The sequence below is a fragment of the Petromyzon marinus genome, unplaced genomic scaffold (genome assembly GCF_048934315.1).
Source record: "Petromyzon marinus isolate PM22_M1 ecotype Great Lakes invasive population unplaced genomic scaffold, UKy_Petmar_22M1.pri1.0 PM_G_Scaffold_105, whole genome shotgun sequence".
NCBI classification, from domain to species: domain Eukaryota; kingdom Metazoa; phylum Chordata; class Hyperoartia; order Petromyzontiformes; family Petromyzontidae; genus Petromyzon; species Petromyzon marinus.
Window position 1 is genome coordinate 173781 of NW_027422657.1, and position 18059 is coordinate 191839.

The following is an 18059-nucleotide window of genomic DNA, read 5'->3' on the forward strand; positions in this document are numbered from 1 at the left end:
GAGAAATGAGGAGGAGGAGGTGGAGAAGGAGGTGGAGGAGGAGGTGGAGGAGGTGGAGGAGGAGAGAGACGAGGAGGAGGTGGAGAAGGAGGTGGAGAAGGAGGTGGAGGAGGAGGTGGAGGAAGAGAGGGATGAGGAGGAGGTGAAGGAGGTGGAGAAGGAGGTGGAGGTGGTGGAGCTGGAGGAGAGAAATGAGGAGGAGGTGGAGAAGGAGGTGGAGAAGGAGGTGGAGGAAGAGAGAGACGAGGAGGAGGTGAAGGAGGTGGAGAAGGAGGTGGAGGTGGTGGAGGTGGAGAAGGAGGTGGAGAAGGAGGTGGAGGAGGTGGTGGTGAGGTTCCAGCAGCCAGGCCAAGGTGCGAGTCGTCGTCGCTGGAGACGGGCCTGGCTCATCCCCAAGGTGTCCGTGCCCGAGAATGACCGCGGGCCCTTCCCCAAGCTGCTGGTGCAGGTGCGCTGTGTGATGGACGTGGCGCGTTCTCATTCTTATTGTCGTATAACCTCATCCTAGCCCTAACCTACCCCTAACATAACCCTCAACTAGCCCTAACCTAACCATTAACTAACTCTAAACTAGCCCTCAACTAACCCTAAACTAACCCTAACATGACCCTCAACTAACCCTAACCTAACCATTAACTAACTCTAACCTAACCCTAACTTAACCCTAAACTAACCCTCAACTAACCCTAACCTAACCATGAACTAACTCTTAAACTAACCCTAAACTAACCCTAACCTAACCCTAACCTACCCCTAACATAACCCTCAACTAGCCCTAACCTAACCATTAACTAACTCTAAACTAGCCCTCAACTAACCCTAAACTAACCCTAACCTAACCATGAACTAACTCTATACTAACCCTAACCTAACCCTAAACTAACCCTAAACTAACCATGAACTAACTCTATACTAACCCTAACCTAACCCTTAACTAACCCTAAACTAACCCTAAACTAACCCTAACCTAACCATTAACTAACCTAACCCTAACTTAACCCTAAACTAACCCTCAACTAACCCTAACCTAACCATAAACTAACCCTAAACTAACCCTGAACTAGCCCTTAACTAGCCCTTAACTAGCCCTAAACTAACCCTAGCCTAAGGTTAGGACGCGTGGAGAAGGTGGAGGTGGTGGAGCTGGACCAGAGAGACGAGGAGGAGGAGGTAGAGGAGGAGGAGGGGGAGGAATCCGTAGAGCCGGGAAGCTCTTTTCTGCCACGCTCAGTAGGGGGCACGGTGGGGGGTGACAGAAACGCTTCTGGCGGTGGCGCAGAGTCCAGGGAAAGGTCAACGAATCGACGAGACGCGGACAGCCGAGACATCCGCACGCCGCCGTGGGAGGTCTGTGGGGCATTGTCGAGAGTCGAGGGTGAGGTGAGCGTGAGAGCGCTGGAAGAAGTCCAGCGTAGGAGCAGCCGTCACAGCATCATCGCCGCCCCCACGTTCGTCACGGCACCCCAACAGGTGAAGTCCGACACCGCCGGGGTGGACATCCGCTATGCCTTGCTGGGGGACGGCGCCGACCAGCATCCCGTGGGGTTGTTCGTCATGGACACCGTGACGGGGAGAGTCTCAGTCACCAGGAGCCTGGACCGGGAGGTGATCGCTCAGTATCGGGTACGGACCACTCACGCTACACTACACTATGCACTGCTACACCATATACTATACACTACACTACTACACCATACACTACACTACTACACTACACTATACACTACACTATACACTACACCATACACTACACTATACACTACACTACTATACATTACACTATACACTACACTACTATGCTACACTATACACTACACCATACACTACACTACTACACTACACTATACACTACACTATACACTACACCATACACTACACTATACACTACACTATACACTACACTATACACTACTACACTATACACTACACTACACTATACACTACACTATACACTACACTATACACTACACTATACACTACACTATACTACACTACACTATACACTACACTATACACTACACTATACACTACACCATACACTACACTATACACTACACTACTATACATTACACTATACACTACACTACTATGCTACACTATACACTACACCATACACTACACTACTACACTACACTATACACTACACTATACACTACACCATACACTACACTATACACTACACTATACACTACACTATACACTACACTATACTACACTACACTATACACTACACTATACACTACTACACTATACACTACACTATACACTACACTATACACTACTACACTATACACTACTACACTATACACTACACTATACACTACACTATACACTACTACACTATACACTACTACACTACACTATACACTACACTATACACTACTACACTATACACTTCACTATACACTACTACACTATACACTACACTACACTATACACTACACTACTACACTATACACTACTACACTACACTATACACTACTACACTATACACTACTACACTATACACTACTAGACTATGCACTACACTATACACTACACTATACACTACACTATACACTACTACACTATACACTACACTATACACTACACTATACACTACTACACTATACACTACTACACTATACACTACACTATACACTACTACACTATACACCACTACACTATACACTACTACACTATACACTACTACACTATACACTACTACACTATACACTACTACACTATACACTACTACACTATACACTACTACACTATACACTACTACACTATACACTACTACACTATACACTACTACACTATACACTACTACACTATACACTACTACACTATACACTACTACACTATACACTACTACACTATACACTACTACACTATACACTTCTACACTATACACTACACTATATACACTACACTATATACACTACACTATACACTACACTACTATACACTACTACACTATACACTACTACACTATACACTACTATACTATACACTACTACACTACACTATACTACACTATACACTACAACACTATACACTACACTATACACTACTACACTATACACTACTACACTATACACTACTACACTATACACTACTACACTATACACTACTACACTATACACTACTACACTATACACTACTACACTATACACTACTACACTATACACTACTACACCACAGTGTTGTGACTGCAGCTCAAGTGCTACGCTGTGGACACGAGTGGGCGTCATCTGGAGAAGCCAGTGGACCTCGTCGTTGATGTCATTGACGTCAACGACAACCGTCCCACGTTCGCCAAGGAAGTCTTTCACAGCAGCGTCGTCGAAGGATCCCCGCGAGGTGCGCTGACGATGATGACGATGATGACGATGATGATGATGATGACGATGATGATGATGATGATGACGATGATGTTGATGATGATGACGATGATGACGATGATGACGACGATCATGACGATGACGATGATGACGATGATGATGATGATGACGATGATGGTGATGACGATGATGACGATGATGACGACGATCATGACGATGACGATGATGACGATGATGACGATGATGATGATGATGACGATGACGATGATGACGATGACGATGATAACGATGATGATGACGACGATGATGATGACGATGGCGACGATGATGATGATGATGACGATGATGATGACGATGATGACGATGATAACGATGACGACGATGATGATGACGATGATGATGATTATGACGATGGCGACGATGATGATGACGATGATGATGACGACGACGATGGCGAGGATGATGACGATGATGTCGCCATGGCAACCACTCACTCACACACTCACTCATGCACTCACTCACACATACACTCACTAACTCATACACTCACTCATACACTCACTCATACACTCACTAACTCATACACTCACTCACACACTCACTCATACACTCACTCACACACTCACTCACTCATACACTCACTTACTCATACACTCACTCATACACTCACTCATACACTCACTCACTCATACACTCACTCACACACTCACTCACTCACACACTTGCTCATACACTCACTCATACACTCACTCATACACTCACACACTCACTCATACACTCACTCATACACTCACTAACTCATACACTCACTCATACACTCACTCATACACTCACTCATACACTCACTCATACACTCACTCACTCACACACTCACTCATGCACTCACTCACTCATATACTCACTCACTCATACACTCACACACACTCACTCATACACTCATACACTCACTCACACACTCACAGGTACACACACACAGACACACTCACACAACAACCGCCATTCGCCACTAAGTGGCGGTGACGTCACCACGACGCTTGTGCCAGGCTATGTGCACCCTGAGGCCATGTGAAGTGTCGAACGCCCGCTGGCAGGAGGTCACGGGGCAGACCTAGATGTCACAGGTCGACTGACTGAGATGACTGGCTGATGCACCACCTGTGCCCCCTACTGTGCCAACCTGCTGTGCTTTAGCCACCCGGCGCTCTGCTCGTTGTTGTGAGTGTCGCTCCTCCGCCCTCCGTTGTTGTTGGAGGGCAACTACCTCCAACTGCCCAATAGCATCCTTCACGAGCCTCCTCCACAGAGGCCTATCTTGACACCGCTGGTACCAGTCATCGGCAAGTCCACTCAGCTCCACGTCCTCCTGTACCACATCACTCCATCTCTTCTCTAGCCCATGCCGCGTCCGCTTAACCCCCTCAATCCGGCCAAACAAAAGCTGTTTCGGCATGCGGTGGCTGGGCATGCGGGCTACATGACCCAGCCATCGTGCCCGCCGGAGGAGCTCACCGATGGGACCTTGCCCAGATCTTTCAAGGATTTGTGAGCTCCTCACACAATCCAGCCTGGTTTAACCCGGGATGGATCGTAGACAGGCTATCCTAAATGTTTCTAACCGGCGAAGATGTTTCAATAGGGGGGTCCACGTTTCGCAAGCGTAGAGAAGGGAGGGAATGACCGTGGCCGAGAAGACCTGAAGCTTAGTGCGGAGCAACAGACCAGGTAGCTTCCACACAGCGTTACGCAACCGATGAAAAGATATTGCCGCTCGACTGATTGAGTGAGACCTCTGCTGTTAAACTGGAGCCGGTCATAAGCACACTGCCCAGGTATGGGAAACTCTCCACTCGCTCCACAACTGCCCCATCACCGATTGGGAGTTGTGGGGGTGTAGTGTCCGATGGTACAAAATACCCAGGCAGGTGCTTAGTTATGGTGGGGCTGATGGTAAGGCCCCACCTCTTAGTGGCACGCTCCAGTCTCAGCAGCAGCGTCTCCAACTCCTCCTCTGAATGAGCAGCTATTACCAAATCATCAGCATACATAACGTGGTTGAGCAATAGGGAGCCATCCCTTGACCGCACCCGGGCATCGATCAGCCTCCCATTATATCTGTACCATATGGAGATTCCCCCGGTACAGCTATTGAAGGCTTCACGAACTACGTGGTCAAAATAGATGTTAAATAATGTGGGAGCCAGAGGACATCCCTGTCGCACCCCAAGGTGTACAGGGAATGGCTCTGACTCCCGGCCATGTAGTTTTACCCGGGCCCGCTCACCATCATGAAGGTCCTTAATGATTGTGAGCAGAGGGTCAGGTACTCCAAAAGCACGAAGAACAACCAAGAGCCCAGGCCTACTGATGGTATCATAGGCCTTGACCAGGTCAATAAAGCAGAGATGTAGGTCTTTTTGGAATTCCCTACACCTCTGCTGTAGCAGACGGACAGAAAATATGGCATCTGTGCAGGACCGCCCTTTCCTGAAACCGCATTTGGGCTCCGCAAGCCTCTCCTCAGCGTGCCTGGCAAGGCGATGCTGAATAATCCTTGCCAGGACCTTTCCCGGCACACTGAGGAGTGAAATGCCCCTGTAGTTGTTACAGTCTGTGCAGTCCCCCTTCTTAAAAAGGGGGACCACCAGGGCATCCTTTCAATCCTGCGGAACCCGTCCAGTGGTCCAGACTGTTGTTATGATGTCATATAGGGCAGTCTGTGCACAAACGCTCCCCTCCCTCAGCATTTCGCTTGGGAGATCATCTCTGCCCGTTGCCCTTCCTGGTCTCAGACTCCGGATCGCCCTCAGTACTTCCTCAACAGATGGCACCTCAGGCAGCCACTCACAGGGGGTGACTTCTTCCAATATTTGAGGCACCGCAGCCTCAGCAGGGTCATCCTTACTTTGTGCCACGATGTTTTTCTGGCTGAGGGATTTTCCCTCCCCCAGGACCTCACAGAAATGCTCAGCAAATCTGCAAACCTGTTCCTGGGGGTCGGAGATTGGATCACCGTTTTTTCCCCTAATGATGGTAATAGGTGTGGCGCTGCAGGTTACTTTTTTGATGGAGTTAAATAGAGATTTGTGATCACGGGCCACTGAGGCAGACTCCATCTCCTCAGCAACCCGCGACCACCACCCATCCTTGCAGCGCCTCACGGCTCTCCGAACCTCCGAGCGAAGGCTGCGGTAAGCTTCCTCATTCTCTGACGTGGGATTCTATAGCCGATGACAGTGGGCCTGTCGCTTTTTCTCAACCATCCTGAACACCTCCTCTGTCAGCCAGGGTCTCTGGGGAGGTCTGGACCGCATTCCCAAAGCAGCCATTGCAGCTGCATGAGTCACAGTCCTAAACCTCACCCATTTACCCTCGACATCAGAAGGAGTCGGGGACGATGCCAATCCCAGCCGCAAGCGATGATGAAATTCTCGCTTGCAACTTTCATCAGATAACTGAGACCAGGCCACTTTAGGTTGGAATGGGGTCCTGGGTGTACACCCACCACCGGAGTGGAAGAATGGCAGGCGCATCTTACAGATGACTAGTCGATGGTCAGAGGGCAGATCAGCTCCACTGTAGGTCCTGGTGTCAAGGACATGGGCTCGCATCCGCTGGTCCGTCACTATGTAGTCCAGCAGATGTTCTTGCTTGGACCCGGCATGCATCCATGATGTTGTGTGGATGCGCCGATGCCGGAACAGCGTGTTGGTAATTACAAGCCCATGGGCTGCACAAAAATCTAGCAGCCTCCTACCGATGTTATTGAGCTGATCTGGCCCATGCCCTCCAATCACTCCAGACCAGGTGCCAGCATCATGACCAACTCGGGCATTGAAGTCACCCAACATGATGACTCTATCCCGAGGGGCCACTTTAGCCAGCACCTGTGACAGGAGGTCATAGAAGGCATCTGACTCATCGGCTTTGCCTGCATCCCTCCACGGATGTTCATCTTCGGTGGGGGCATAAGTAACCAGGACCACCATTCCTCGCCTCCGGTTGATGGGAAGGCGAGCCCAAACTAGCCTGGGGCTTACAGCTTCCCACACCTCACCGCCACATTCCCACGCCCCCTTCATTCTTTTGTTCAAAAGAATAGCCACACCCTGTTGTTTGGCAGTCTGCTGCCCGGAGTAGAGGACTGTCCAACCCTCATGGTGGCAGAACCGGTCCACCGGACCTCCTGAATGCCACATAGATCCAGGCTGTACCGGCCCAGCTCCCGACAGAGGAGTGGCAGCCTCTCCTCCGCAGTGAGCGTTCGAACATTCCACGTGGTCACTCCTGGCTCCGCCAATTGGGGTTTGGCCAGGAGACGTCATAGACGCCTGGCCCCCCGGGGCCTCCGGCACAAGCTTATTAATTATATATTTCAGTTGTAGTTTAGTGGTAATTAATTGAAGGTGGAGGGGTTACCAGCCCCTCGCACCCGTCCAGAGCCCCCGTTTAGCCCCTGTGGTGGACACAGACGCCATGAGGGGAGGAGCCAATCGAAATTGGACCTCCCCCCACAGCACTGTCCACGACAGAGTTGCCCGTCCGGCACATACACACATACACACACACACATACACACTCACACATACACACTCACACACTCATTCACACATACACACTCACACACTCACACATACACACTCAAACACTCACACACACATACACACTCACACATACACACATACACACTTACACACTCACACACTCACATACACTCACACATACACACTCACACATACACACTCACACACTCATTCACACATACACACTCACACACTCACACATACACACTCAAACACTCACACACACATACACACTCACACATACACACTTACACACTCACACTCACACACTCACATACACTCACACATACACACAGATACACAAACTCACACATACACACATACACACTCACTCACACACACACTCACACACTCACTCACACACTCACACACATACACACTCACACATACACACTCAAACACTCACACACACACATACACACTCAAACACTCACACATGCACACTCACACATACACACTTACACACTCACTCACACTCACTCACACACTCACATACACTCACACATACACACAGATACACACACTCACACATACACACTCACACACTCACACATACACACTCACACACACACACTCACACACTCACACATACACACTCACACACTCACACATACACACATACACAGACACACTCACACATACACACTCACTCACATACACACACATACACACTCACACACTCACACATACACACATACACACACTCACACATACACACTCACTCACACACTCACTCACTCACACACTCAAACACACACAGACACACACACAGACACACACACACATACACACAGATACATTCACACACACTCACTCCTTCCCCTCCCTCTCCCTCCGGCCATGTCAGGCACTTTCGTGATGAGGGTGGTGGCGAGTGACATGGATGACCCCTTGACGCTCAACGGAGCGATTCGCTACCATATAGTGTTGCAGGTTCCCATGGTGACTGCACACCGCGTGTTCACCATCGACAGATTCACAGGCATCATCACCAATACTGTCCGGCTGGACCGAGAGGTGGGTATCACGTCTGTGTGTGTCTGTGTGTGTGTGTCTGTGTGTATGTCTGTGTGTGTGTCTGTGTGTGTCTGTGTGTGTGTCTGTGTGTGTCTGTGTGTGTGTGTGTTTGTCTCTAGTGTGTGTTTGTCTGTGTGTGTGTGTCTGTGTGTGTGTGTCTGTGTGTGTGTGTCTGTGTCTACCGCGTGTTCACCATCGACAGAGTCACAGGCATCATCACCAATACTGTCCGGCTGGACCGAGAGGTGGGTATCACGTCTGTGTGTGTCTGTGTGTGTGTCTGTGTGTGTGCCTGTGTGTGTGTGTGTCTGTGTGTGTCTATGTCTATGTGTGTGTCTGTGTGTGTGTGTTTGTCTCTAGTGTGTGTTTGTCTGTGTGTGTGTGTCTGTGTCTATGTGTGTGTCTGTGTGTTTGTCTCTAGTGTGTGTTTGTCTGTGTGAGGTGTGTGTCTGTGTGTGTCTGTGTGTGTGTGTGTGTCTGTGTGTGTGTCTATGTGTGTGTCTGTGTGTTTGTCTCTACTGTGTGTGTCTGTGTGTCTCTGTGAGGTGTGTGTCTGTGTGAGTCTGTGTCTATGTGTGTGTCTGTGTGTTTGTCTCTACTGTGTGTTTGTCTGTGTGTGTGTCTGTGTGTTTGTCTCTACTGTGTGTGTGTGTCTGTGTGTGTGTCTGTGCGTGTGTGTCTATTTAACTACAAAAAAGTAATCTGCAGCGCCACACCTATTACCATCATTAGGGGAAAAAACGGTGACCCAATCACCAACCCCCAGGAACAGGTTTGCAGATTTGCTGAGCATTTCTGTGATGTCCTGGGGGAGGGAAAATCCCTCAGCCAGGAAAACATCGTGGCACAAAGTGAGGATGACCCTGCTGAGGCTACGGTGCCTCAAATTTTGGAAGAGGTCACCCCCTGTGAGTGGCTGGCTGAGGTGCCATCTGTTGAGGAAGTATTGAAGGCGATCCGGAGTCTGAGACCAGGAAAGGCAGCGGGCAGAGATGATCTCCCAAGCGAAATGCTGAGGGAGGGCGGCGTTTGTGCACAGACTGCCCTATATGACATCATAACAACAGTCTGGACCACTGAACGGGTTCTCACTCTTCAGTGTGCCAGGAAAGGTCCTGGCAAGGATTATTCAACATCGCCTTGCCAGGCACGCTGAGGAGAGGCTTGCGGAGCCCCAATGCGGTTTCAGGAAAGGGCGGTTCTGCACAGATGCCATATTTTCTGTCCGTCTGCTACAGCAGAGGTGTAGGGAATTCCAAAAAGACCTACATCTCTGCTTTATTGACCTGGTCAAGGCCTATGATACCATCAGTAGGCCTGGGCTCTGGGTTGTTCTTCGTGCTTTTGGAGTACCTGACCCTCTGCTCACGATCATTAAGGACCGTCATGATGGTGAGCGGGCCCGGGTAAAACTACGTGGCCGGGAGTCAGAGCCATTCCCTGTTAACCTTGGGGTGCGACAGGGATGTCCTCTGGCTCCCACATTATTTAACATCTATTTTGACCACGTAGTTCGTGAAGCCTTCAATAGCTGTACCGGAGGAATCTCCATATGGTACAGATATAATGGGAGGCTGATCGACGCTCGGGTGCGGTCAAGGGATGGCTCCCGAATGTTCAACCACGTTATGTATGCTGATGATTTGGTAATAGCTGCTCATTCAGAGGAGGAGGTGGAGACGCTGCTGCTGAGACTGGAGCGTGCCACTAAGAGGTGGGGCCTACCATCAGCCCCACCAAAACTAAGCACCTGTCTGCATATTTTGTACCATCGGACACTCCACCCCCACAACTCCCAATCGGTGATGGGGCAGTTGTGGAGAGAGTGGAGAGTTTCCCATACCTGGGCAGTGTGCTTATGACTGGCTCCAGTTTAACAGCAGAGGTCTCACTCCGAATCAGTCGAGCGGCAATATCTTTTCATCGGTTGCGTAACGTGTGCAAGCTACCTGATCTGTCGCTCCGCACTAAGCTTCAGGTCTTCTCGGCCACGGTCATTCCCTTCCTTCTCTACGCTTGCGAAACGTGGACACCCCTAATGGAACATCTTCGCCGGTTAGAAACATTTAGGCTGGCCTGCCTACGATCCATCCTGGGTTTAACCAGACTGGATTGTGTGAGGAGCTCACAAATCCTTGAGAGATCTGGGCAAGGTCCCATCGGTGAGCTCCTCCGGCGGGGAAGGCTGCGATGGCTGGGTCATGTAGCCCGCATGCCCAGCCACCCCATGCCGAAACAGCTTTTGTTCGGCCGGATCGAGGGGGCTAAGCTAGCGCGGCACGGGCTAGAGAAGAGATGGAGTGATGTGGTACAGGAGGACGTGGAGCTGAGTGGACTTGCCGATGACTGGTACCAGCGGTGTCAAGATCGGCCTCTGTGGAGGAGGCTCGTGAAGGACGCTACTGGGCAGTTGGAGGTAGTCGCCCTCCAAAACAACGGAGGGCGGAGGAGCGACGCTCAGAACAACGAGCGGAGCGCCGGGTGGCTAAAGCACAGCAGGTTGGCACAGTAGGGGGCACAGGTGGTGCATCAGCCAGTCATCTCAGTCAGTCGACCCGTGGCACCTGGGTTTGCCTCTTGACCTCCTGCCAGCGGGCGTTCGACACTTCACGTAGCCTCAGGGTGCACATAGCCTGGCACAAGCCTCGTGGTGACGTCACCGCCACTTAGTGGCGAATGGCGGTTGTTGTTGTTGTGTGTGTGTTTGTCTCTACTGTGTGTGTCTCTGTGAGGTGTGTGTCTGTGTGTGTGTCTATGTGTGTGTCTGTGTGTTTGTCTCTACTGTGTGTGTGTGTCTGTGTGTGTGTCTGTGTGTGTCTGTGTGTGTGTCTGTGTGTTTGTCTCTACTGTGTGTGTGTGTCTGTGTGTGTGTGTCTGTGTGTGGCTGTGTGTCTGTGTGTTTGTCTCTACTGTGTGTGTGTGTGTCTGTGTGAGGTGTGTGTCTGTGTGTGTCTGTGTGTGTCTGTGTCTAGAACATCTGACTGTTGTTGTATCTGTAAAGCAAAACAAATACGGTACATTTTGTGCACTGATGCAGTTTTCCGCATCGTTTAATCTGGCTTCTGCCGCACATCACGGACACAACGTTCGTGTGACGATTGTCTGAACCGGTCCCGGGCCCCCCTAGGTCGACTCGGCCTCAAATGAGTACCTGGTGCGGTGTGTAAACATTGCCACTAGGGAGACAAAGGCAGTCGTGCGTGGTGCTGGCCACCCACCCCCTCGTGTACCGTTCCAGCCTTCATAGGTGCTCGCTAACAGCACTTGCCCCTACAGTCTGTTAAGGCTATATGGGGGATCTTTGTCCTTGTATGTGTCTATGTGTGTGTCTGTGTGTTTGTGTCTATGTGTGTGTCTGTGTGTTTGTCTCTACTGTGTGTGTGTGTCTGTGTGAGGTGTGTGTCTGTGTGTGTCTGTATGTGTCTGTGTGTGTGTGTCTGTGTGTGTGTCTGTGTGTGTGTCTGTGTGTATGTCTCTACTGTGTGTGTCTGTGTGTGTGTGTCTGTGTGTGTCTGTGTGTGTGTGTGTCTGTGTGTTTGTCTCTACTGTGTGTGTCTCTGTGAGGTGTTTGTCTGTGTGTGTCTGTGTGTGTGTGTGTCTGTGTGAGGTGTGTGTCTGTGTGTGTCTGTGTGTTTGTCTCTACTGTGTGTGTGTCTCTGTGAGGTGTGTGTCTGTGTGTGTCTGTGTGTGTGTGTCTGTGTGTTTGTCTCTACTGTGTGTGTCTGTGTGAGGTGTGTGTCTTTGTGTCTGTGTATGTGTGTGTGTTTGTCTCTACTGTGTGTGTGTCTGTGTGTGTCTCTGTGTGTGTGTGTCTGTGTGTTTGTCTCGTGTGTGTCTGTGTGTGTGTGTGTGTGTGTTTGTCTCTATTGTGTGTGTGTGTCTCTGTGAGGTGTTTGTCTGTGTGTGTCTATGTCTGTGTGTGTGTCTGTGTGTGTGTCTGTGTCTATGTGTGTGTCTGTGTTTGTCTCTAGTGTGTGTTTGTCTGTCTGAGGTGTGTGTCTGTGTGTGTCTGTGTGTTTGTCTGTGTAAGGTGTGTGTCTGTGTGTGTCTGTGTGTGTGTCTGTGTGTGTCTGTGTGTGTGTCTGTGTGTGTGTGTTTGTCTCTAGTGTGTGTTTGTCTGTGTGAGGTGTGTGTCTGTGTGTGTCTGTGTGTTTGTCTGTGTAAGGTGTGTGTCTGTGTGTGTCTGTGTGTGTGTCTGTGTGTGTCTGTGTGTGTGTCTGTGTGTGTGTGTCTCTGTCTCTCTGTGCACGCCATGTATAGCGGTTACCGCTCTGCACTACAAACCCACTCCGTGCGTGTGCCGGGGGGTGACGGTGTGGGAGTGTCCGCTCTGTGTAGAGAGTGGCGCACTTTTCGCTGGTGGTGATGGCTTCGGACATTGAGGGAGACGCCAACATCGGACTCTCGACCACGGCCACCGCCATCGTCACCATCACCGACATCAATGACCACGCCCCCGAGTTCACGAGTAGAACCGTACGGCACGCCGGCACCACCACCGCCACCACCACACACCACCCACACTCACACCGTCACCACCACCCAACCTCAACACTGCACCGTAGACTCAACACTGCACCATAGACTCAACACTGCACCATAGACTCAACACTGCACCATAGACTAAACACTGTACCATAGACTCAACACTGCACCATAGACTCAACACTGCACCATAGACTCAACACTGCACCATAGACTCAACATTGCCCTTAGACTCAACACTGCACCATAGACTCAGCACTGCACCATAGACTCAACACTGCACCATAGACTCAACACTCCACCATAGACTCAACACTGCACCATAGACTCAACACTGCCCTTAGACTCAACACTGCACGATAGACTCAACACTGCACCATAGACTCAACACTGCCCATAGACTCAACACTGCACCATAGACTCAGCACTGCACCATAGACTCAACACTGCACCATAGACTCAACACTGCACCATAGACCCAACACTGCACCATAGACTCAACACTGCGCCATAGACCAAATACTGTACCATAGACTCAACACTGCACCATAGACTCAACACTGCGCCATAGACCAAATACTGTACCATAGACTCAACACTGCACCAAAGACTCAACACTGCACCATAGACTCAACACTGCACCATAGACTCAACACTGCACCATAGACTCAACACTGCACCATAGACTCAACACTGCACAATAGACTCAACACTGCACCATAGACTCAACACTGCACCATAGACTCAACACTGCACCATAGACTCAACACTGCACCATAGACTCAACACTGCGCAATAGACTCAACACTGCACCATAGACTCAGCACTGCTCCATAGACTAAACACTGCACCATAGACTCAACACTGCACCATAGACTCAACACTGCACCATAGACTCAACACTGCACTATAGACTCAACACTGCACCATAGACTCAACACTGCGCCATAGACTCAACACTGCACCATAGACTCAGCACTGCTCCATAGACTAAACACTGCACCATAGACTCAACACTGCACCATAGACTCAACACTGCGCTTAGACTCAACACTGCACAAGAGACTCAACACTGCACCATAGACTCAACACTGCCCATAGACTCAACACTGCACCATAGACTCAACACTGCACCATAGACTCAACACTGCTCCATAGACTCAACACTGCACCATAGACTCAGCACTGCTCCATAGACTAAACACTGCACCATAGACTCAACACTGCACCATAGACTCAACACTGCACCATAGACTCAACACTGCCCATAGACTCAACACTGCACCATAGACTCAACACTGCACCATAGACTCAACACTGCGCCATAGACCAAACACTGTACCATAGACTCAACACTGCACTATAGACTCAACACTGCACCATAGACTCAACACTGCACCAAAGACTCAACACTGCACCATAGACTCAACACTGCACCATAGACTCAACACTGCACCATAGACTCAACACTGCACCATAGACTCAACACTGCACAATAGACTCAACACTGCACCATAGACTCAACACTGCTCCATAGACTAAACACTGCACCATAGACTCAACACTGCACCATAGACTCAACACTGCACCATAGACTCAACACTGCACCATAGACTCAACACTGCACCATAGACTCAACACTGCGCCATAGACCAAACACTGTACCATAGACTCAGCACTACTCCATAGACTAAACACTGCACCATAGACTCAACACTGCACAATAGACTCAACACTGCACCATAGACTCAACACTGCACCATAGACTCAACACTGCACCATAGACTCAACACTGCTCCATAGACTAAACACTGCACCATAGACTCAACACTGCACCATAGACTCAACACTGCACCATAGACTCAACACTGCACCATAGACTCAACACTGCACCATAGACTCAACACTGCGCCATAGACTCAACACTGCACCATAGACTCAGCACTGCTCCATAGACTAAACACTGCACCATAGACTCAACACTGCACCATAGACTCAACACTGCGCTTAGACTCAACACTGCACAAGAGACTCAACACTGCACCATAGACTCAACACTGCCCATAGACTCAACACTGCACCATAGACTCAACACTGCACCATAGACTCAACACTGCTCCATAGACTCAACACTGCACCATAGACTCAGCACTGCTCCATAGACTAAACACTGCACCATAGACTCAACACTGCCCATAGACTCAACACTGCACCATAGACTCAACACTGCACCATAGACTCAACACTGCTCCATAGACTCAACACTGCACCATAGACTCAACACTGCGCCATAGACTCAACACTGCACCATAGACTCAGCACTGCTCCATAGACTAAACACTGCACCATAGACTCAACACTGCACCATAGACTCAACACTGCGCTTAGACTCAACACTGCACAAGAGACTCAACACTGCACCATAGACTCAACACTGCCCATAGACTCAACACTGCACCATAGACTCAACACTGCACCATAGACTCAACACTGCTCCATAGACTCAACACTGCACCATAGACTCAGCACTGCTCCATAGACTCAACACTGCACCATAGACTCAACACTGCACCATAGACTCAACACTGCTCCATAGACTCAACACTGCTCCATAGACTCAACACTGCACCATAGACTCAGCACTGCTCCATAGACTAAACACTGCACCATAGACTCAACACTGCACCATATACTCAACACTGCACCATAGACTCAACACTGCACCATAGACTCAACACTGCACCATAGACTCAACACTGCCCATAGACTCAACACTGCACCATAGACTCAACATTGCACTATAGACTCAACACTGCACCATAGACTCAACACTGCACCATAGACTCAACACTGCACCATAGACCAAACACTATACCATAGACTCAACACTGCACTATAGACTCACCACTGCACCATAGACTCAGCACTGCACCATAGACTCAACACTGCCCTTAGACTCAACACTGCACGATAGACTCAACACTGCACCATAGACTCAACACTGCCCATAGACTCAACACTGCAACATAGACTCAGCACTGCACCATAGACTCAACACTGCACCATAGACTCAACACTGCACGATAGACTCCACACTGCACCATAGACTCAACACTGCACCATAGACTCAACACTGCCCATAGACTCAACACTGCACCATAGACTCAACACTGCAATATAGACTCAACACTGCACCATAGACTCAACACTGCACAAAAGACTCAACACTGCACCATAGACTCAACACTGCACCATAGACTCAACACTGCACAATAGACCAAACACTATACCATAGACTCAACACTGCACCATAGACTCAACACTGCACCAAAGACTCAACACTGCACCATAGACTCAACACTGCACCATAGACTCAACACTGCACAATAGACTCAACACTGCACCATAGACTCAACACTGCACCATAGACTCAACACTGCACCATAGACTCAACACTGCACCATAGACTCAACACTGCGCCATAGACTCAACACTGCACCATAGACTCAACACTGCACCATAGACTCAACACTGCGCTTAGACTCAACACTGCACAATAGACTCAACACTGCACCATAGACTCAACACTGCCCATAGACTCAACACTGCACCATAGACTCAACACTGCACCATAGACTCAACACTGCTCCATAGACTCAACACTGCACCATAGACTCAGCACTGCTCCATAGACTAAACACTGCACCATAGACTCAACACTGCACCATAGACTCAACACTGCCCTTAGACTCAACAATGCACAATAGACTCAACACTGCACCATAGACTCAACACTGCCCATAGACTCAACACTGCCCTTAGACTCAACACTGCCCCATAGACTCAACACTACACCATAGACTCAACACTGCATCATAGACTCAACACTGCACCATAGACTCAACACTGCACCATAGACTCAACATTGCACCATAGACTCAACACTGCACCATAGACTCAACACTGCACCATAGACTCAACACTGCTCCATAGACTCAACACTACACCATAGACTCAACACTGCACCATAGACTCAACACTGCACCATAGACTCAACACTGCACCATAGGCGGTATACAACAACAACGTCACCCCCCCTGTCCGCCCCCTTCTCTCGGCATCTTCATCGCCGTAGTGGTTCGGCACGGTCCGTGAGAACGCCGTGGGGGTGCCGGTGACGATGCCGCCCCTCTCAGTGATCGACTCGGACGAGGCCGGCACGGCGGCTTGGCGTGTCCGCTATTCCCTCCGCGGGGGGGGGGCAGGGGGGGGGAGTGGGGGGCGGGAGACCCCGGCGACCTGTTTGTCGTGGAGACCGACCCCGGCACCAACAATGGCAGGATCGTCGTTGTCAAGGTAATGCGTGGGAGGGAGGGGAGGGGGTCAAAGGAGGGAGGGGAGGGGAGGGAGGGGAGGGATGGAAGGGGAGGGGGGGAAAGGAGGGGAGGGAGGGAGGGAGGGGAGGGATGGAAGGAGGGGAGGGATGGAGGGGGGGAGGGAGGGAGGGAAGGGAGGGAGGGGAGGGGAGGGGGGGATGGAAGGAGGTGGGGGAGGGAGGGGAGGATGGGGAGGGGAGGGAGGATGGCGAGGGTGGGGAGGGAGGGAGGGGAGGGATGCAAGGAGGGGAGGGGAGGGGGGGATGGAAGGAGGT

The 18059-nt window shown here is 50.2% G+C and overlaps 1 protein-coding gene across 1 annotated transcript; it reads left to right on the forward strand.

Annotated features, from left to right (window-relative positions):
• Window positions 1-191: 191 nt before the first annotated feature.
• LOC142908862 (cadherin-2-like) lies at window positions 192-17663 on the forward strand (the record flags this gene model as incomplete). The annotated part of the gene is made up of 7 exons (XM_076059504.1): window positions 192-202; window positions 241-448; window positions 1471-1623; window positions 3201-3345; window positions 8754-8923; window positions 13262-13399; window positions 17544-17663. Coding segments are annotated over exons 1-7 (945 nt in total), but the record flags the coding sequence as incomplete, so codon positions are not given.
• Window positions 17664-18059: the final 396 nt, after the last annotated feature.